Source organism: Hylobates moloch, unplaced genomic scaffold (assembly GCF_009828535.3).
Source record: "Hylobates moloch isolate HMO894 unplaced genomic scaffold, HMol_V3 SCAFFOLD_2, whole genome shotgun sequence".
NCBI lineage: Eukaryota > Metazoa > Chordata > Mammalia > Primates > Hylobatidae > Hylobates > Hylobates moloch.
The window spans coordinates 15,511,309-15,533,396 of record NW_026652277.1 but is presented as its reverse complement, the minus strand read 5'-3'; the positions used below and the strand labels follow the sequence as shown (position 1 = coordinate 15,533,396).

At 35.2% G+C, this 22,088-nt stretch overlaps 1 protein-coding gene across 5 annotated transcripts in view; it reads left to right on the top strand.

The window, feature by feature from the left end:
- The window catches only part of MINDY3 (MINDY lysine 48 deubiquitinase 3), an 87,189-nt gene that overhangs the window by 30,473 nt on the left and 34,628 nt on the right, over positions 1-22,088 (top strand). For 4 of the 5 annotated variants that reach the window (XM_032163139.2, XM_058431994.1, XM_032163381.2 and 1 more), the window contains 2 exons: positions 8,582-8,652; positions 13,398-13,478. In XM_032163139.2, coding sequence (XP_032019030.1) covers positions 8,582-8,652; positions 13,398-13,478 — 152 coding nt within the window. The remainder of the gene's footprint in view (positions 1-8,581; positions 8,653-13,397; positions 13,479-22,088) is intronic. The other variant, XM_032163303.2, reaches the window with a different exon arrangement.

Genomic DNA, 22,088 nt, shown 5'->3' with positions numbered 1-22,088 from the left:
ATATTCATCAATTCCTTAAGCACCGTTCAATACATGTTTGCCACTGCTGCATAATGAGCACTCTTACCAACAACTGGTTCTCAAACGTGTCTGCACATCACAATTAACTAGGAGAAATTTAAAATCATCAGTAGTTGTAACTGGCCTCTATAGAAAATTGAAACACTTGAGGGCAAAGATTGGTTATGTAGCTTGCCATGATGTTTCTGATGTTAATTTATTCAACAAGCTTTATTTGAAAACCTGCTAGTTATTTGTACCTTACTGTCATGTATCTAATGAGTTGCTGAGTCTTCGAGATTCTCCATTCTCGAACTTTCTCTCACAGAGGCCAAGTGGTACCTCAGGACACTGTGCCATGGTGGAACAAGCAGAGGCCTCGGGTGTGGCGATGGCACCAGTTTATGCCTCTGCTGTTTGACAGTGGGCAAACTGCTAAATTATCTGAGCCTCGGTTTTCTTACCTGTGCATTGAGGTTAGAAAAAGACATATTCACATATGCTGCCTAGCACAAGCACAGAAATGCTAGCTGCTCTCTTTCTTCTTCCTTTGCCAAGTCTATTGTGGTCTCATTACTCTGACCTGTCTAGACTATCATGCTATAGCTTTCTATCTGTCATTGCACTCCAGTATATTCTACAAACTGACAAGTTAATGATTTTATTTTACACGTCCTGTTAGGTTATTTCTCTGCTCAGTGCCTTCAGTGACTCTCTTGCTAATGCTTGCCAACTAAAGTTTCAGCTTCTTAGCATTCAAGAGCCTCTGTGTTCCTACTCAACCCTATGTTAATAATCTTTTACTAGTCTCCTTCACAAATCCAGTGCCTTAATCCACTGGTTCTCAAACTTGGCTGCACATCACAATTAACTAGGAGAAATTTAAAATCGTATGCCAAGGCCACACCACCTAGATAGAGATTGTAATGGAATTGCTGTCAGCTGGAATCTGGGCATTCATGTATTTTTAAGCAAGTGATAACTGTGTAGTCAGGATTAAGAACCACTGTTCTATTCAGATGGCTCTGCCTCCCTGTCCTTAAACACAATGGTACTTTCCCCAAATGTCCTCCTGCCCATTCCATCTGGCCCCATTAAAATGTTAACTCATATTTAATGTCTCTCCACTTAACCCTGACAGCAGGAAAAGTTTTCTCCTCCCTCTGATCATCTATGGTGCTTTACCTCAGTCGGCTTCATTCTATTACACCTCGCGTCATAGTTCTTTGTGCACATGTTCTTGTTTCTGTAAACGAGGTGCATAGGCTTTTGAGGGAAACTAAATTTTTTCTATGGGCCAGTGTAGGCATTTTGGAAGTAGGATCTTAATCTTTACAACAACCCTTCAAGGAAAGTATTACTCCATATGTTATGAAGAAGGAAACTGAAGCCTAGAGAGGTAAAGCAAGTTGCCTAAGGATTTTCAACGAGTAACTATTTAATTATAATTTTTCTTTCTATATCGCCTACCTCCTACTATGTTGTCAGAGCAGGAAATACGTCCAGTAAATGCTGAATGAATGTATATCTCATGTCAGTAAATGTATTTTTTTCCTAGTCTGTCTTTTGCCTTGAGTTTCCTTATGGTAAGCAGATTGTTTCCATTTTTAGCTATAAGAAACTGCTGTAGTAAACATGTTTTGTGTATATGTCTTTCCGTATATATAAGTATACCTACAGGTTAGATTTCTAAAAGTAGAAAGTGTATTAAAATTTTAGGCATCTGTTAATTTTTTTTTTTTTTACCTATAGCTTTATTGAGATATTCACATAGGCATGTCACCCATTTAAAATGGACAATTCAGTATTTTAAATATTTTCTCAGAGTTATTTAGCCATCACCACAATCAATTTTAAAACATTTTTATCATCTCAAAAAGAAACCCTGTTCTCCTTATACTTCCTTCCACGCTAGCCCTGGCAGCCGCTCATCTACTTTCTGCTCTATAGATTTGCCTGTTCAGGATGTTTCATAGAAATAGAATCATATGCTATCTAGTCTTTGGTGACTGATTGATTTCACTTAGTATCATATTTTCAAGGTGACCATGTTTTAGCAGGTACCAGTACTTCACTCCTCTTTAATGATGAATAACATACCATTGCACAAATGTACCACATTAATTCGTTCGCCAACATGTGGAGTGTTTCCACTTGGCCATTATGAGTAATGCTGTGAGGAACATTCATGTACAGGTTTTTATGAGATGTATATTTTAGTGTTTCTTTGCCATAGACCAAGGAGTTGAAATCCTGGGTCATACAGTAACTCATAAGGCTTAACTTCTTGAGGAACATCTGTTAAATTTTGATAGATAATGCCAAATGTCCTTCTAAAATTTGCTTTATCAACTGGTAAAAGTATAAACTTATTCTTTCAAATGTGTAGGAGAGTTTGTATTTTTCTCCATCCTGCCTGACACTTAGAATTGTCCATCTTTAACATTTTGTCAGTTTGTTGACAAGTGATAGCCTGTTTTAATTCACATTTCTCTGGTGCTCATTGAGCCTGAGCTTGATCATCTCTTCATGTGTTTGTCTGTTTTTAGTATTCTTCTTCTGTGAATTACCTCTTCCCATCTTTTTGGCATTTGGGGAGGAGGAGTTATTTTCTTTTGTTCAGTTCTTTGTCTTTAAATTGTCTTAGTTCTCTATTTGACCTTTGCTGCAAATATTGTCACCCAGCCTTCTATTTCTTGTTAACTTTGTTAATGATATATTTTCTTATATCCAAGGCTCTTATTTATTTATTTATTTACTGAGACAGAGTCTCACTCTGTCACCCAGGCTGGAGTGCAGTGGCACGATCCTGGCTTACTGCAAACTCCGGGTTCAAGCAATTCTCCTGCCTCAGCCTCCCGAGTAGCTGGGATTATAGGTATACGCCACCACGTCCAGCTAATTTTGTATTTTTAGTAGAGATGGGATTTCACCATGTTAGCCAGGCTGGTCTCGAACTCCCGACCTCAGGTGATCTGTCCACCTCCGCCTTCCAAAGTGCTGAGATTACAGGCATGAGCTACGCGCCTGGCTGGCTTTCATATTTATGTGGTTGAATCATTTGGTCTCTTTTTTTAGATGGCTTCTATTTGGGCTTTTTTTTTTTTTTTTTTTAACTACCATTATATCAGTTTTATGTGTCTCCCACCCCCAGATTTTTTATTTTCATTTTTTAGAGACGGGATCTCGCGCTGTCACCCAGGCCGTAGTGCAGTGTTGCAGTCATAGCTCACTGCAGCCTCAAACTAGGCTCCAGTGGTCCTCTTGCCTCAGTCTCTCAAGTAGCTGAGACTACAGACGTGCACCATCATGCCTGGCTCCACCCCAAGATAATAGTCTCTAGTATTTTCCAAAAACGCTTTTGTGGGCTTTTTGTTTTTTAATGTTTGGCTCTTTAGTCTATCTGGATTATGTATTTATGAATGGTATGAGTTGGGGATCTGCCTTTTGACTTTTTCTCAAAGAATTATCTAATGTCCTAATTCCAGTCAGTTCTCCACAGATAGGAAATACGTTTTTTGTTAAATACATTTTTCCATATTTACATGTTTTTATTCTATTCCACTGATCTATTTATTTGTGACTTCTTATGCAAAACTTCACAATTACATAGTTTTATAATATACTTTGATATTCATTAGCATGTTTCCTGACGTTATACTTTTACAAAATTGTCATGGTCATTTCTACATTATCTATTGCAATTGAACTTTTCTCCCAGCTTTTCAAGTTCCAATTTTAAGAAATCTTTGAAGATTTGGATTGATTACATTATATTTGTAGGTTATTTTGAGGAAATTACATCTTTACATATTATCTTCCCAACTGGATTGTTTTGTACATTCTTCAGTAAAAATTATTTAGTGTTTTATATAGATTATATGGTCCTGAATCTATATACTTCATTCTACCCCAGCTTTTGAAACTATCTTTTGCTTCTCCAATACAACAGAAATAAGCTACAGTAGAACTAATCAAACTAAATGCATTCTTGCCCACTCTTTCACAGTGGCTAGTGTGATATTTTTCAAACTCAATGAGATCCTGTTTCTCTCTCCCTTAAAACCATTCGATGGCTGGCTTCCCTGTGCACTTAAAATAAAATCCAAACTCCTTCTAAGGTTCTCAGATCCTTTTGTGTTCTGTCTCTCTACCTGCCATCTGTCTTCATTTTGTACTATTGCATGTATGTTGAGCTAAAGTTTTCTTTGATTTTGATTTTCTGTAGATTAATTTTTTCATGGTCTCTTTTTTATCTTAAAGGAATTCTTCAGTATTTGTACATTATTTTTGTTCATATTGTTTATTTTTGTATGCTTATTTGATGATTATTTTTATTTTAAAATTTTCTTTATGGCATAGGGATAGAGGAGTTAACTCTTGTAATTCAGAAACCCAGAGGTTTCTTAGTTTTTTGTGGGTTTTTGTTTTGTTTTTATAAAAAGAAATCAGTATTACAGCCAGTCAAATGCATACCTAATTGAAAGATGATGGACTCATACATAGAATAATGCATATGTTAATTAGCTCAGTTTAGCCATTCTACAGTGTATACATATTTCAAAACATGTTGTACACCGTAAATATATACAACTTTAATTTGTCAATTAAAAAATAAACAGCAACAGATATTATAGTTAGGCCAAAAAATAGTCATGTTTCTCTGGTGCTTGTCTGGTTATATTCCACTTAATATGTGGAACTCCTAAAAATGCAGTCAGAAACTAAATGAGTCTTGATGGTTTGTTTCATTCTCTTTTATAAGATAATCAGTTAGGCTGGGCATATTGGCTTGTGCCTTTGATCTCAGCAGTTTGGGAGGCCAAAGGGGGAGGATCAGTTAAGGCCAGGAGTTTGAAACCAACCTGGGAAAGATGGCAAAACCCCGTCTGTGATAATAAAAGATAGTAAATTAATTCTGGCAAAGAAAACAAGAATATAATCACAAAGTAATTAGAATTTTTTGCAAATGTAGAGTACATGCCTGGGACCAGAAGCATTTAAGATTTCTGATTTTTTTCAGATTTGGAAATATTTGCATTTTTCCTCCCCAGTTTAGCATCCCTAATCTGAAAATCTGAAATCCAAAATGCTGTAATGAACATTTCCTTCGAGAGTCATGCTGGCTCTCAAAATGCTTCAGATCTTGGAGCATTTTGGATTTCAGATTTTCAGATTAGGGATATTTGAAAATAGACACTTTCAAGGCTTATTGAGAAAGTCTTATACAAATAAATTCTATAAATCGTAACGTGAGAATATTAAATCCTCACTGTATTATAACTTGGCATAAAAGTAAATTTTCCTAGTGTGATGCTCTTGAAACTATCGTAAGAAGGTAAAAATATTAAGTATATATTCTGTTTAAGAAAACAGGCCTAATACATTTTTAAAATACTACCATCCAGACTAGATGTCTAAGCATGTGTTTACTGATCAAATCTAAATAGTTCATTACCCAAGAATTACGAACAACTAGTTTGCTGTATTTAGTAACATGATATTATTATTAGACGTTTGTTTAAAAATCCAGGGAAATAGATGATGTAGTATCTAATTGTAACACTAGGTGGCGGTAACTGATTTTAGAAATTAAATTGTGAAACTGTTTCCCAATGTATGTATTCTTTTTACATGAAAACATTTGGTGTTGCTAACATTTAAGAAAGAAAGGGAGATAAAAGCTTGCGAAGATATGACGTATCCATTTATACCTATTTGGGCTGTTCTTCTCCTCTCCCTTGTTTTGCTTTAACCTGAAGATTCTAAGACCTTTTAATCTCATTCCCTTTACACTCTTACGGATGATCCCAAAGCAGATAACCAATGTTTTTCAAGTTAGAGATTGAGAAATGTTTAAATACGTATTAATTCACTTTAAAATAACAGGTATATGAAAAAATGTTCAACATCACTGATCATGAGAGAACTACAAATCAAAACCACAATGAGATGTCATCTTACTCCAGTCACAATGGCTATTTAAAAACAACAAAAGTGTGGCGAAGATAGAGAAAAGAGAACTCCTATATGCTATTGGTGGGAATATAAACTTGTACAGCCACTATGGAAAACAGTATGGAGATTTCTCAAAAAACTAAAAATAGGATTACCAGATCCAGCAATCCCACTACTCAGTATCTACCCAAAGACAAAGAAATCAGTATATCAAAGGGATACCTGCACGTGCATGCTAATTGCAGCACCATTCACAATAGCAAAGATAGGGAATCAACCTTAGTGTCCATCAACAGGTCAATGGATAAAGAAACTGGAATTCTATAAACAATAACAATGTATGAAATCCTGTTATTTGCAGTATACATGAATGGAACTGGAGGTCATAATCTTAAGTGAAATAAGCCAGGAACAAAAAGACAAAATCACTCGCTCCTACTTATATGTGGGATCTAAACAAATTTGATCACATGGAGGTAGAAAGTGGAACGATAGATAACAGAGACTGGGAAGGGTCAGTGGCAGGCAGTGGGGGAAGCATGAGGGGAGTGGGTTAGGATACAAACATACAGTAAGATGGAGTAAATTCAATATTTGATAGCAGAGTAAGATCACTCTGCTTAAGAAAATTGCATTGTACTTGAGCAATGGACACTCTTCATACCCTGGCTTGATCATGATGTAGTATATGTGTTTAAAGAAATTTCACATTTACCTCCTAAATTTGTAGAAATAAAATATAATTTAAAAAAAAAACAAAATATACTTCTTATTAATATTAACATAAATAACATTTTTAATAAACTTAACAAAAATTAAGGAGAGTGACATTGTTTTAAATTTTTGCAAATCCCTTTAATGCTTGGCTTATTAGTAGACAGCCGGATCTTCATATATGCTTATAAATTCAGTCTGATACAATATAACAGATCAACCTCCGTAAAACTCTGTGCTTATGAGAGAGTAAATGTAAAAAGGTAATTAACATCATATTATGAAAATCGTGTTGATCTCACGTAGTCTCTAAGAGGGTCTTGTGGTCCCTGAGGAGTCCTAAACCACAATTAAAGAACCATTGCTCTACCCGATCTGTGCCTGTAAGAAGCTAGTGACAAAGTATAAATTGTATGTATACGTACCTTCTATTAATTTTGGATTTACCAATCCAGAAAGTTAAACTGTCAGCTCTTGCCTTACACCATCTAGATGTTGTAGTTAAGGCGACATAGTAAAATGTTGGCCACAAAAATGACAGAGTTAATATTCTTATTACATTAATTGATAAGAAAATATATCCTAATGGAAAAATGGACAAAACATGACCAGATGGTAAAAAGGATGCAAAGTTATATATACATTATGTTTACAGAGAACATAATTTTTAGCCGGAAAGAAATGCTTTTTAGATATATTATGGACCCAAATATATTATTATATTAATGTATGTTAGCTGAAGGGTATCTTTTATGAAAAGACTTTATTATCATCACATTTTTATTCTCTGTGTTATGTCTGTTCTGACTTACCCATATCCATAACTTTAACTCTCATCTCTATGCTGATGATTCCCAAATCTTTATCTGCAACCCTGACGTTTCTCTCCTGTATTCCTGAGCCTTACTTCCGGCTATTTATCCCTCTCTAGCTAGAGCATGTAAAGGTACCTCAATCCCAGCTTGTCTAAAACCCAACTCATGTTACCTCTTCACAGGAGTCCAGAACTTACTTCTTAATTCTTTGTGTTAATCACTATTTATCATGTCCCTCCAGGCCAGAAACATTTAAGGAAACTTTGCGAAATTCTTCATTCCTTAAATGCATCGATTTTTCATACCTGTTTGTTGTTTTCTTCTGCTTTGAATTTTCTTGTCATCCTCTTTTTGGCCTGGAAAACTGTAATACGCTTCAAGATTCAACTCCCTGTTACCACTTTTATAAGCCTTCCCTAACACTGTAAGCAGATATTCTCCTACCACTCCGTGTGTGTGTACAGAGAGACCACATGTTTTTTTCATCTGTCATGTTTGGTAAAGTCGTAGCCTTTCTAAGGCGGAGATCATTTTCTATTCATCTTTATTTCGCCAGTCTTAAGCACACAGCCTGTGTTTATAGGAAAGAGGAATGGCTTTATATGTCTATGTTTTAAGTATTAGGCAAGTAGAGTCACTGCTACCTGATGATAAATTTTACCAGTGATTAGCATATCCATTTGTTTTTCAAAATCAAAGTCAATTCAAGTTAGCCCTTTTACGTAGGTATTAAGTCTCTTTTTCTTGTTGTATTTTTGTCAACAATTGCATGGATTTCAGGGAGTAAATTGTTTCATTAAAAAAGTTAACTTGAATATCAAGTTTTATAAATACATTTAATATACATCTAAAGTATCACATTTACCCACCACAAACCTGATCCAATGGTATTTTATAATGAGCAGTACTGTAGTGATTAGTTGACATTACCTCCTAATAAATACATGCTAAGTTTTAAAGTATAGTTTTGGGTAAAAGTTAAAAAGTTTTGGTGTAGTATAAATATATATACATGTAAGTACGTTTCGAGTTTATACACACTACTACAATGCTAAGTTTTCGTTTTTTGTTGTTGTTGTTGTTGTTTTTTGCAGAACTTCTTGGTATACATGAACAAGCAGCTGTAGGATTTTTAACACTAATGGAAGCTTTAAGATACTGTAAGGTAAATTGATTTTTAAGGTACTTTGAATGTTTTTTGTTTAGATGTCCACTATTGTGGATACTGTTTTGTTCCTCTGACAGCACATTTGAGCACAGCACTATTGTTCGGTACCGCTCTCTTCTTCCTTCCTATCCCCCACCCTAAACCAGCAGGGTTATTACGTGTGGTTAAGCCGGCTGATTATGCTGAGTTTCCTATGCTAGGTCTATTGTTATTTTTTGTAGGAGGAGTGGCAGAACCCAGTACAAAATAATTCAAAAAAGCCACAGACATCTATTATTGAATATGAATTTATTTTTGGCAAAATGAGGATGAAGAAAGCACTGTTTCTTTATTACCTAATGAAGAATATGCTTCACTGAAACAACTGGTAATACTTTATTAGGCAAAGAGAAAGAATTGCCAGATGCCCGAAATTCTGACTTTTATCTATTCCATCTGAAAAATGATTTCACACTGAAAAAAATTTCAAGCATTTTACAGCATTAAACTCTTTGACACATGCACTAGGGTTAGGAACTGTCATGGAACTCTCATTTATTGCCGTTTATTTCATTCTCCTCCTACAGAGTCCAAAACAACCTGAAATGGGTATTGTAAATCATTTTAAATGGAATTTAAACCATTATTGACTTGCACTTCATAAGATGTCATGATTTGGGAGAAAGAAGTAGATCTAGTTTTCTTTTTCATAAAAAAATTTTTTTAAATAGAGACAGGGTCTGGCTATGTTGTCCAGGCTGGTCTCAAACTCTTGACCTCAAGTTATCCTCCTACCTTGGCCTCCCTCCCTAAGTGCTGGGATTACAGGCATGAGCCTAAGGCAGCTCGCCTTCTATTTTAGAACAGGGTTCCATAGCAGGGGTTCGGATGGTGACGATTATATGTAATAACAATAATCATGGTTGATCCTCTTTTTTGTCAGACAGCGTTCCTTTTTCATGTTTCACTTGAACACTGGGTGATACGCATATGATAATCAAATCTGATTTGTCCTGCCCTTACTCCTTTAGTAGTGATCATATGGTTAAACAGTATTTTCAGTGACTTTTATTTCCGGTGACTTTAATTGTATAAACTAAAGCTATTCTGAAATAGCCTGGCAACTAGAGCATCAAAGTGTGTCCCCTTCCCCCTAACGCATATACACACACATTCTTAGATCCTAAAGAAAGTTAAGCATGGAGGCGGGGGTGGGGCAGGTGGGATGTGCACGCATGCCTGCATCTTGTATGAGGCTAGGGGGTGGAGATTTTATATTTGGAAATATTTCCTGTGTATCCCTTAAGACCCTGATGGTCTTTGCAGTTGCGTTGCTTTCTCTACTGCTGTCCTCCAGCCACACTGGTGTCCTCTCACTTTCCCAGACATGCCCAGCCCTCTCCAGTGCTTGCTGTCCTTTCTGCCTGGAGTCGTCCAGCTCTTGAGATGGATGGCTCACTGTCCCCTTCAGGCTGGACTGCAGATCGTACCTCAGAGACTTTTTTCTTGACTACTCTCTCAGTTATTCTTTTCCACAATATTCAATAGGAATAATTAATGACCGTTTTTGTTTACCTATCTTTTTAAATCTTGAGTTTGCTTTTCTATTGTCTTCTGTAATGGAATATAGACTCTGGAAACAGGGACATTGCTAAGTACATATTAAGTGCCAGGTGCTCAGAAATATTTGTTGAATGAATAAATGGACATATTCACCAGAATTGTAAGGTTTTCTAAATGTAGGCTTTACTTTGCTTTAATTTTTAGGTAGAACAGAAGAATGTTTTTCCCCTCAAGATCTTAGTGGGAAGTCAATCGCTGCTGTATATTCTTCTGTTTACATATTGCTATAGTGTTTTAGCAGTTAACTATGGTTTTAAATAAGATTTAAGGATTCTGTTAATGGCACAACAAAACACACTAACACTTGGTTAGGTGAAAGGCAAAAAACTCTCTTCCTTCCAACTGCTTCCAACTGCAAATGAGGGAGGGAAGCCAGGCAGGGCCACATGCAGGATTACATCTGGGGACTGGGGTACAGCAAGCTCTAGCCATAAGAGCAGCTTATGTACCTGAAGTGTAGGATGGGGTCAGCTAGATTGCGTGGGCTCCCCTATGGATTGGCTAATTTGGATAACTCTGGGGGGCTCTTGGGTTATCCCTAGTAGTCTGTCTGGTACCTGACTCCAGGGTGATTAGGGTGATCCCTGGAGTGTGAGAGACCTATAATGGTAGTGGCTGGAGTAAGAACTTAATTAGCTATCTTTTTCAAGGCAATGACTGGCCTCTAGCCAGGGCCTCAAAAGTGAGTCAAGACAGCATTTTTTGAAAAACTGTATTATGCTACAGTGTTCATCTCTATCTAACTTCTCAAATTCTATGTATATTTTACATTTACTTTTTATCAGATGCTTGGAGGAATGGCATTAAGGAAGTCATTGAGCTTGTGTTAATTTTGTAAGTCTGAACATTTCCCCATGCTTTGATAAGTGTAGCAGATTTCCCTTTAAAGATGAAATTAACATTTTGCAATATCATTTTGACTATACATGCATTAGTACAATTAAGGTGATGAAATAATCTCTTTCTCCCTCCTGCACTCTCTCTCCCTCAACACACACATACAAACCCAACAAAGAATAAGATGGCTATGGCTACTTTTGACTCTACTTAAAAAAAAAAAATAGATTTATAACTCACATACCAGAAGATTCACCATTTTAAAGCATACAATTCAGGGCTTTTTAATATATTCACGATGCTCTGCAACCATTACCCCAGTATAACTCCAAAATATTTTCCTTACCCACAAAAGGAGCTCTAAACCCATTAGCAGTCACATGCTTCTCCCACTCAGCCTCTGGAAACCACTACTCTGTTTCTGCCTCTGTGGATTTACCTCTTTTGTACATTTCATACCAATGGAATCATATGGTATATAGCCTTTCGTTTCTGGCTCCTTTCACTTAGCATAGTGTTTTCATTGTTCATCTGTGTTTTTTACATGTGTTAGTATTTCATTTTTATGACCAAATAATATTCTTTTGTATGTTAAACCAGTTTTATCTGTTCATCAGTTGGGTTGTTTCTACTTTAGCTGTTATGACTAGGGCTGCTGTAAACATTGATGTACAAATTTTTTGTGAACATGTTTTTATTTCTCTTTGGTATATACCAAGGAGCGAAATTACTGGTTATACAGTAATTCTGTTTTTAACTTTCTGAGGAAGTGTTAAACTGTTGTTCAAAGTGATGACATTTATGCATTCAATATATTTTTACTATTATAAAACATTCCATGAGTTTAGCATTCATGTATTCTTTGATCTTATCCTTTTTTTTTTTTTTTTTTTTTTTTTTCTTTTATTTAAAATACACACTTTTTCTAAAAGAAAGGTTAATATCTAATCTCTTCACCACACGAGGCACCATGTGATGTGATGGAAATCTATCAGAAGTCAGTAGAAGTCAGAAAACTTAAGTTCTAATTCTAGCTCTGTACTATTTAGTTGCTTGAGATGAGACCAGGCACAGATCCTGTGTATTTCTCTGGTTCCTTATGTATAAATTGAAGGACTTGCACAGCTCACCTCTAAAATCCTCGTCCACTCTGGAACTGTGATCTTATCTTTCCCTCTTTCTTTGTTCCTTTTCTTTTATTCTTCTCTGCTGTTCCCAAACCATCCTTCCTACTTTACTGGCTCAACATTGCCACATTATCACATCTAACTCATCCCGCCCATCATAGGACAAAGATACTAGTTTCTCTGTCCATGGATACAAAAGAATACCCATTTTCCACTTCCCTTCTAGTGATAAGAATAAATTCCACAGGGCCAGGGTGGTGGTTGAAGCAGGGGCTGCTGGCTGATTAGGAAAGAATTTTTGGGCTGACTGCCGCAAACAGCCACTTGGAATTCCCCAATTATAGGCAGTCTGTAAGAAAAAGGAAAATGCAGCAAATTGTATTAGTAAGATTCGTCATTTTTAAGTTAAAGTTTCTGTCTTCATATGAGAGTGGAGTTGAGTGGTGTGACCGTGTTGGGTTTCATAAGTCTATTCTATTTGTTTAGTATTAAGCTTTCTTTTTCTCAGTCACACACACACAATCGTGTCCTCAAGTTTTTGGTATACTAATGTTCACAGATTATGTAATCTTGAGAGCAGAGTACAAATATGGCTTTTTATACATTTTAAAGAGACTGTTCGTATGTGAAACTTTGAACTTACCTTCTATCATGAAGAGTCAAATAACAGGACACTTACATACTTAAATGGTTTAAATTGTAATTTTTCTGGATTATTTGGGAACAAAGATATTCTTTCCCTTTGATTATTCATAAATGTACTCATTTGATAAACTATAATTATTTTCCTTATAAAGTTATTATCGTCAAGTTTATAGTTTTAGGGTTTGAGGTTTCATGCTGAAATTCTAAGAAGTGGTCATTTTATCTAGGAACTTTAGCAAAACCTGAGGGTGACTCTTAGGGCTAAATAGTTATCTCCAGCTGTGTTAAATCTATATTGTTGTTGTTTTAATGTCAAAGTACAATATAAGCTCAGTACTGACAGTCTTCTAACATTCATTTTTACATTCAGCATTTGCTGTCTATGGGTGAAGTGCTCGGGCACAATACATTATTTCAGTTAAATACAAATTGGAGGACACTTTATGCTTCAGATATTTATGGGCAAATATTTAAGAGGCAGTGTAAATTTTTAATTTGTTTATTTGTTTTATTTTGCTACATTTGTTCTAGGTTGGTTCTTACTTGAAATCTCCAAAATTCCCTATTTGGATTGTTGGCAGTGAGACTCACCTCACCGTATTTTTTGCCAAGGTATGCTTATAGCAGGATTTTTTTTAAAGTTATGACATCAGGCAGACAAGTATTATAAGTTCATATTTGGTTTGGATCTTTGTGCAAACTTCAGTCTATTCCCACAACAAATGAATTGTTCAAAAATCTCAAAAACTAATACTGAAGAACACACTGTTTTCCTGCTCTAAATCTGGAATCTTTTAATCAAAATCTGTCATGATTTAATTATTTCTTTTTCTTTCTTTAGAGCTTTAGCTTTTGATTTTTTTCAGAAATCACTTGTGTTATGGAGAAAACCATTGAATTTTAAAGTTTTAGATTGCCTTTTTTGTAAGTAGGATAAAAGATTTAACTTAGATGATACATGATATATAAAATGTTTTAATTACAGCATCTCTTGAAAAAATCATAAAATCTATTAATAATTCAGTGGTATTAAAATCAAATGCTCTTTTAAGATGGAATACTTCCCACAATTTTAATATATACCTGATTACAATATTGAAATAGCTGAAATATATCTGAATATTTCTTTTCTTTTTTTTTTTTTTTTTTTTGAGATGGAGTCTCACTTTGTTGCCCAGGCTAGAGTGTAATGGCACAATCTCGGCTCATTGCAACCTACGCCTCCTGGGTTCAAGCGATTCTCCCACTTCAGCCTCCCGAGTAGCTGGGACTACAGGTGCGTGCCACCACACCCAGCTAATTGTGTTTTTAATAGAGACAGTTTCGCCATGTTGGCCAGGCTGGTCTCAAACTCCTGACCTCAAGTGATCTGCCCACCTCGGCCTCCCAAAGTGTTGGGATTATAGGCATGAGCCACTGTGCCCCGCTATATTTGAATATTTCTATTTCAAAATTCTTATAACAAAGCTATTTTTAAATCTCAACTATAATCTGTGTGTCATGTTTTTCCACCATTGAGTGGTTAAGAGCTTTGGCCTCAGATGACTTTGGTTTTAATCCCAGCCTTGCCACTTCCTAACATCTCTCAGCCCCCTTTCCTGTGTCTTTAAAATAGGGATTCATAATAGTACCTAGCTTTTAGAATTGTTGTTAGGCTTAAATACAAAGTATTCAGCAGTGCCTAGTACAAGTTAAATGCTCAGTAAATCTTAGTTGTGGTCATCGTCATCGTCATCATCATCATCATTTTTAGTATGCAAGAAACATGTATTAAACATCTCTGGGATCATAGGTAACTTGATAGGTTGCTGAATGTTCGTAGGAAGATACAGAATTGTATTTTTGAGGTTTCTTCATTGTGATGTGCTTTCCTGATTACTCCTTGAGCTTTTTGAGCATATATTTATCAATGTAAGTTTATTATTTGTTTCTGTAGAAAGTACAAGTGGTATAAATTATACCCTCGTCTGAATTGACAATGCTAAGTTTCATGAATGTAATTATGTATTGTTGTATTTACTTTTATTGTGTTGGCAAAAGTCCAGATAGGGGTTATAGAGCAAGATACATAATTACCTTTTCTCAAGCACGGAAAGCTTTAAAATTAAACGCTAAAAGTACAGAGTTACTGATACATTGCATTTAGTTTGAAAGCTTTTGCTATTTATTTCCTTCCTGTAGTAGAGAGAGGAAGTTAAAAAGCACAATGTGAACTACAAAAACTGACAATTACTAATTCCTGAGTGAGGATTTCATTTTTTAAATTACCATAAAAGAAAATTAATTCTGACTTACACACAAAAATGTATTTTCAAACCTATTTTTAATCATGTTTATCTGCAACCTTATTCTTTAAGGAAAACTAATTATATGAAACTAAAAGTGTTAAATATAAAAGACTTTTAAATCTTAAATTTTATAATTGATATTTAAGAAATGATTTTGTTGTCAGAACAGTAGGACAGATTTCACAGAAGGTATAATAACAAGGAACAGTGTCAAATGAGCTGTGAGTCTGAGGACATTATCTGAAAAAGTTAGTGATGTTGAGGGAGTTCCGAAGAGTGAAATAGACCCTTCTCTTTATGACATACACTCTTCCTACCTGTCCTGATAGTTTTGTGGTTCCCATAGCACTTGCCCATTGTGCTGTCGCATGTGTCACACAGCACACAGTTTCTAATTCCCATACTGTTTTCTGCGTGTCCCATGGCAGCCATGAACTTTGTCTAGGGCAGGGGCTGTCTCTCGCCCACCTTTTTATTCATAGATCCCCGTCATGTGCAATAACGTGTTGAATTAGAGACGTGGAGTTAAGAGAAAAACACAAAAACTCCTGCCATGTGGGTGTAGAACTCTTGAATTTTATACTAATTGTTACTGTTTTGATACTTACCTGTGTAGTCTCAGGATCTGGTATATAGTCTGGCACACTAGGGGTGGGGGGAATTATTAGTTGAATGAATAAAACTTTTGTACAAATTTCCCGCATTTAGGTTCCAGTGACATTTATATCCCCTAAGAATATTTTACACGACTCATTGTGATGCTTCATTTTGTAGTATCTATAGTTATATACTCTCTCAGAATAGTCGAATTTGGATTGTTTGAGATGTTACCTTTAAGAGGAGTTACCAGTGAAGAGTTGTTTTTTCCTCCTGAAATAAAAGTAAAACAAAGCTGGAAGATCACCTAAATGGTAAATAAGAACAATAATACTTGATCACATTTATTGAGTCCTGTTTTAGATTTGTTAAATGTAAACTGATGTTCATATAGTCTTCACCACGTAAAAAATACTGGAAATTTTGCTCTTCTTAAAATTATAACAAGAACCATTATTCGGCCATTCCTTCTTTAACACTTCTGCATTTGAGCAAGCAGTTTTGGCTGTTTTTCTTTTTTCGTTTTTTTTTTTTTTTTTTTTTTTTTTGAGTCTTGGTGAGTTGGTTTTATTATACATTCAGTGGCCTGAAACAACATTGTTTTAATATTTCCCCAGCAGTTCCTTGTAAATATTTGTCTTTTTTTATAAAACTGATATGTTTGTTGGTGTATTTCATGTGCTGACTTCTTTGTTCTGGTTACAACTAAGTAAAAAAGTATATTTTATTTGCATAATTTGTAAGGCAGTCTGTAATTTGGCGTTGTGAAATGCCTGTGAAGAACAGTGGAATTCTTCGTGTGCCTTACATGGTGAAGGTGGTAATATTTGCAGGTGTCTTCATTCATTCATATACTCATTTATGAGCTTTTTACTGGACTACAGTATGTGCCTGGCATTACGCCAGGTGTTGTGAATACAGTAGTGAGCAAAAGTAGATATGGATCTGTTCTTAATGGAGACGGACATTCTCCTTGAGTTACTCAAGGATATCCAAATAACTACATAAATTTACAAGTGTGATGCGTGCTGACAAAGCACAGGTCCATAATGCTGTAAGAATTTATTGTAGTTTTGGAAAATTGGGATGTTTACTTGAAAAATTGATGCCTAAAATGAGAACCTGAGGTATCAGATTAAACCAGAGGAAGAGAGGGGAAAGAGCATTCTCTACATCACAAATAGAGCAAATTCATGCCTGAAGAAAGAAGGACAGACAGACAGATGAACTGGGGTGATGAGAACAAACTGAAAGACAAGGGCTGGAGGGAGCACTGAGAATTAGGGGGACAAGATGAGGCTGGATGAATAGCAGGTCATGTTACTCTTTGATACTAAGAGTTAGGACAACTGGACTTCTTAAAAATTGGTAGTGGGAGTAGTTTTGGGGGAGGTGGGAAGGAAGGGAACAGGATTAAATTCACATTTGGAAAAGATACCTCTGGCTAATTGTGGAGAATGGATATATTGAAGGATAACCCAGGAAATAGGTAAACAAGACTTCTCTAGTTGTATTTCAGGTAGGCAAAGAGTGTAATTTGGTCCAGGGTAGTGAGGTAGAGAGGAATAAAGTGCATGGATTTCAGAAATTTACTCCTGAGGTAGAATGACAGGACTGGGTGATGGACAGGATTTGGCAGCGGAAGGGCAGAAATGTCTAATAAAATAGGTGTGGCTAACGATTAGATCTTAGAGCTTTAGAAAATGTGTACTTAGCAGCTTTGCTGTTGTTGAATGTAACTGCTTGTTATTAAAGCAATTTGTTCACTATATGCACATCACATAATAATGGGATTGGGGAAATGAGAAGTACCTCTCAGACAGGCGTGTGGAGAGCTATGCTGTAGCTTCTCTGACATCACTTTCTTCTTGTATTTCCCTCCAAAGAGCAGTGATGGGAGACAGTCTATTATGTAGACTGATGCATCATGTAAAAACTGCTTAGTTTTTAAATTTAAACTTAGCACTAGTGAGAGCTGTCAGAATCCTTTGACTCACATCCGTTCTTTATGCCAAAGGAACCAGTCCATAGAGGAATTAAAAACTTTTCTAATGTTGCATGGGTAGGAAGGTAGAAATGTGATAGCTAAGATAAGAGTAAAATATCAGAAGCTGTATTGAATTTAACCTTCTGTATGGGGTAAAAAGATATGTGTTAAGTGAATTAATAAAGTAAAAGATGTTGTGAGTAATACTTAATGCATGAATAATTGAGAAGGGATAATTATACTATTTCCCAGAAATTACAGAACATTGAAATTTATAGAATAAGATTTTGCTTTATTAAAATCAAGAATTGGCCGGGCGCAGGGGCTCATGCCTGTAATCCTAACACTTTGGGAAGCCGAGGCAGATGAATCACCTGAGGTCAGGAGTTCGAGAACAGCCTGGCCAACATGGCAAAACCCGTCTCTACTAAGAATACAAAAATTAGCTGGGCTTGGTGGTGGGCACCTGTAATCCCAGCTACTCAGGATGCTGAAGCAGGAGAATCACTTGAACCCAGGGGACGGAGGTTGCAGTGAGCCGAGATTGTGCCACTTCACTCCAGCCTGGGCGAAGGAGCAAGACTCCATCTCAAAAAATAAAAATAAAAATAATAAAATTTTAAAAATGAAGAATTAAGCATTGTTGCAAATGTACATGAAAAACTGAATTAAGCATCTAATTAGAAAGTTTTATTCTTAAGTTTTAGGTTATAAGTACTAGTTTTATATGTTCTATACACATGTAATTAAATTTTTGTAGGAATGAAAGCTTCATGTATTAGACCCTAGTAGTAAGGAGAAAGTGCACATATGTTACTTTTTTTCCTGAAGCAAATTAATGGCTTTGGGCAAAAATTATGAGTAATGTTAACTATATTATAGGTAAGATGAAGCACAAATTGACGTTTTCTTAAATAGTAGCAGTTTTGAGTTCTATTCATTTTTCATGATTTAAAAGTATTTCTTTTAAATCGGTGACATTCAAATACATATACCACTACTTTAAATACATTGCAGTTTTGGAATAATTTGTGTTTGTGTTGTGTTAGAAGTAAATAGCACCTCCTATTTTCACAAATATTCATCTATACATAGTCTCGTGACTAGCACTGAAAATACTGTGATGTCAAGTGGTTGATGGCTTTGGCTCCTTTTTCTAAATTTTGTAAGTAAATTTTTCAAAAAATATATTTTGGTATATTTATATACAGGATGAACTAAGTTCTCAGCGATTAAATATGATGAAAGTAGTGTAGTATATTGGCTAAGTTTTAAAATTATAGCATTTTTCTTTCTCAGAAAAAATATCTTTGACATTTCAACTTTGGTTTTATTGTGAATTATGTTTATTTAAATTTGACTTGATTTTCTTATTGAGTTGTTTTTTCTTTTCTTCTGTACCGTTATTCCTAACCTACTTTCCTTTAGAAGTCGAGGCTTGTGGCCCATGTTCATTTGCGTTATCAAAATAATCGGCATAGTTTGAAAACTGAATTTTTCCACATCTTTGTCAATACTGGATTTTTAAAATTATTATTACAATCATCCTAGTGGGTGTTAAGTGGTAATTGTAATTTTGATTTGCATTTCCCTAATGACTAATGAGCATCTTTTTATGTGATTGTTGTCCACTTCTACATCTTCTTTGGATTAACATCTGTTCAGGTCCTTCACCTGTTTTTTAATTGGGTTGTTTGTCTTTTTGTTATTGAGTTATAAGAGTTTTTTAATATACTCTGGGTACTAGATTCATACTGTGTATTTACTTGTTTCCTATATTATCTGTCTTTCTCAGTAGTAAGTAAGCTCTGTGAAGGCAGGATTTTTGTGTTTTGTCACCTACTGTTTGCCAGTTCCTAGAGCAGTGCCAGGCATAGTGTAGGTGCTCAATGGCTTTTTGTTGACCACATACATTATTGAACACACTGTAGATCAATCTTTAAAAAATTGTGAGATAACTGTGTTATTACTTGATAAGTTGGGGGTTGGGAGGTGCGCTTAAGATTGCTGAATAGTCTTGGATCATCAGAATTCAATAGATCTCTATCTTACTTGAAGGGCAAATAGAAAAACTAGCTTTTGCTAGCCTACATGACCAATTCAAACCACCTGTATTATTGAATAGAAACAGCTGTCATGAGTATTTACAAATAAGCTTTGTCAAACTACCTATATGCTGTAACATATTAAAAATTTACTTTCTTGATTTGAGGATGGTTAAGAAAATTGTTTCCGTCCAGTGAAACAACCCCTTAACTATCTGTTTTTGTTTTTGAAATGAACAATTTACTTTTAGGACTAAAGTAATTAAATATAATTTTTTTAAAGGGCACTAGTATAGGTTCATGATTTTAATTTTCAGTGCCAAAGTATTTACTTAACGTACTTACCACTTTGTATTTGATATATCCAGTGACCCGGAATTTACTTTTTTAATTGTACTGAAGCCCTCTTCCTGACCTATAATCATCCAACACATTTTGTAGGATTAAAAGAGATTTTTCACAAGTCAGTTTTACTTGAAAATCATCATTAAAAATAAATTTAATAATTTTATGAACAGGTTATAAAAATGTTCAGGTTAATCATTTATAACATTTCTTTCATGAAGAAATACAATTTTAAGTTTTTAAATTTAAACTGCCATGTTTTATAAATCATCTTTTCTGTCTGATATAGACAAAGTCATCTTTCCTTACTAACCCTCTGTCTCTGTCAAACAACAAAACTGTTATTGTACTCCTTCACATAGTATCCTAAGGAATCTGGTTGTGAGAAATGCATCAAAGCCACCCTATGTAAATGAGAGTTTTATAGTTACTACTGAGGGAGAATATCACAGAATCTAACTTCAGGAACCTTATAGGAACTGCAGAGTCATCAAGCAGCAGGGTTCCCACAGAACTTCTAATAAGAGGATACGGATGAGGTGAAATGCAGTACATAAATGGACCTCTTCAAAGAGGGAAACTTAATTCCTATTAAGTACGATGGAGAACTTTCCAAGCAGGTCATCTGAGCTATGGCAGAACAAAGGTCTGTACATGGAGACAGAATGTGCCCTGTGGGCATGGGTCTTCAGAAATTGTATCATGGCACTTTCAATGAGGTTACTTGAAAACATGCGAACCTACTGCACAGGTAAAAAGAAATGTATTTTGAAAAGTAGACGCTTAAGGAATACAGAACTTAACCTTTTGAATTGTTTTTCCTTAATTTTAGAAGGAAAAACTAGCTCTTATTAGATGAAGGCTGTGTAACATTTGTTTTATAATATATTAAATATGTTAGGAGTCAGGTCTTTCATAATAATACATAATTATTTAAGTGTTCAAACATTAGGGCATTTGTCCTCTTTTTTCTCCCTAACCATCATTTTCCTCATTGATTCTTCGTCTTTTATTTTTATATTTGGGTTTTAAGAATAATTTATTTGGGTCACTTTCTTAATTCCCCTTGAATTGGGAACTAATTAGGAAATCAATTTTCAGTGCAAATTCAAAATGGGCACCTTAAATCTGAAAATCTACTTTAAATATTACTAGAATTTAGAATGTATAAAATGGAAGACATAATAAATGCCTTTTTTGTTTTTATTGTGCATTTGAATCTCAATGAGGAGTGACAGCTGTTGATCCAATATAAAAATAGTTGGACCCTGCCTATAGCATCTAGTTTCATCTTCAGAAAATCGGTGGCTAATTTGCTTGGTACTCCATTTAAATTCTCCATTGAAGTTGGGGAGATGAGTTTTACATCCCTCTTTTGTTCTCTTTTATAGTTATAAAGGGATTCTATGTGTGTGCAGAACTTCACCTTTGACCTTTCCTTTGATAAAAGCAGTTTTCTTGTCAGGTATGAACACATGAAAATCCATGACAGAATTGTTAATATAAAGAAACGGAATTTAATGGTAAGGAGGAAAAAATTATGTAACTGCTGCTATGTGAGCTGACATTGTTCTTCCAGTGGGATCTGTTACTGGGAATGTAGGGAGAATTATTTCTACAGCACAAGCTGCTTTTGTTACTCCTTGGTATAACAGGAAAAACACTGCAGTGAACTGTTAGAGCCCTTCTGTCTTAGGTGTTTAAAAATTGGACAGTTCTACTTCGACATTTCTCTGCATGTAATAAAACGGTGTTAAGGAAAAGTAGTAAAGTGATGCTTTATACACTTTACTCTTCCAAGAAAATTCACAGTTGGCATTTTGTGTTTTATTGCAGTTTAGTTACCTCATCTTTTTATCTTAAGTAAATTCTGGAGTTTGTGCACATATTGAGATTTCGTGCCTCATCTAATACAGAAAGGAAATAGGGAAAATGCTAATGTATTTGTTCTTGTAGTTTA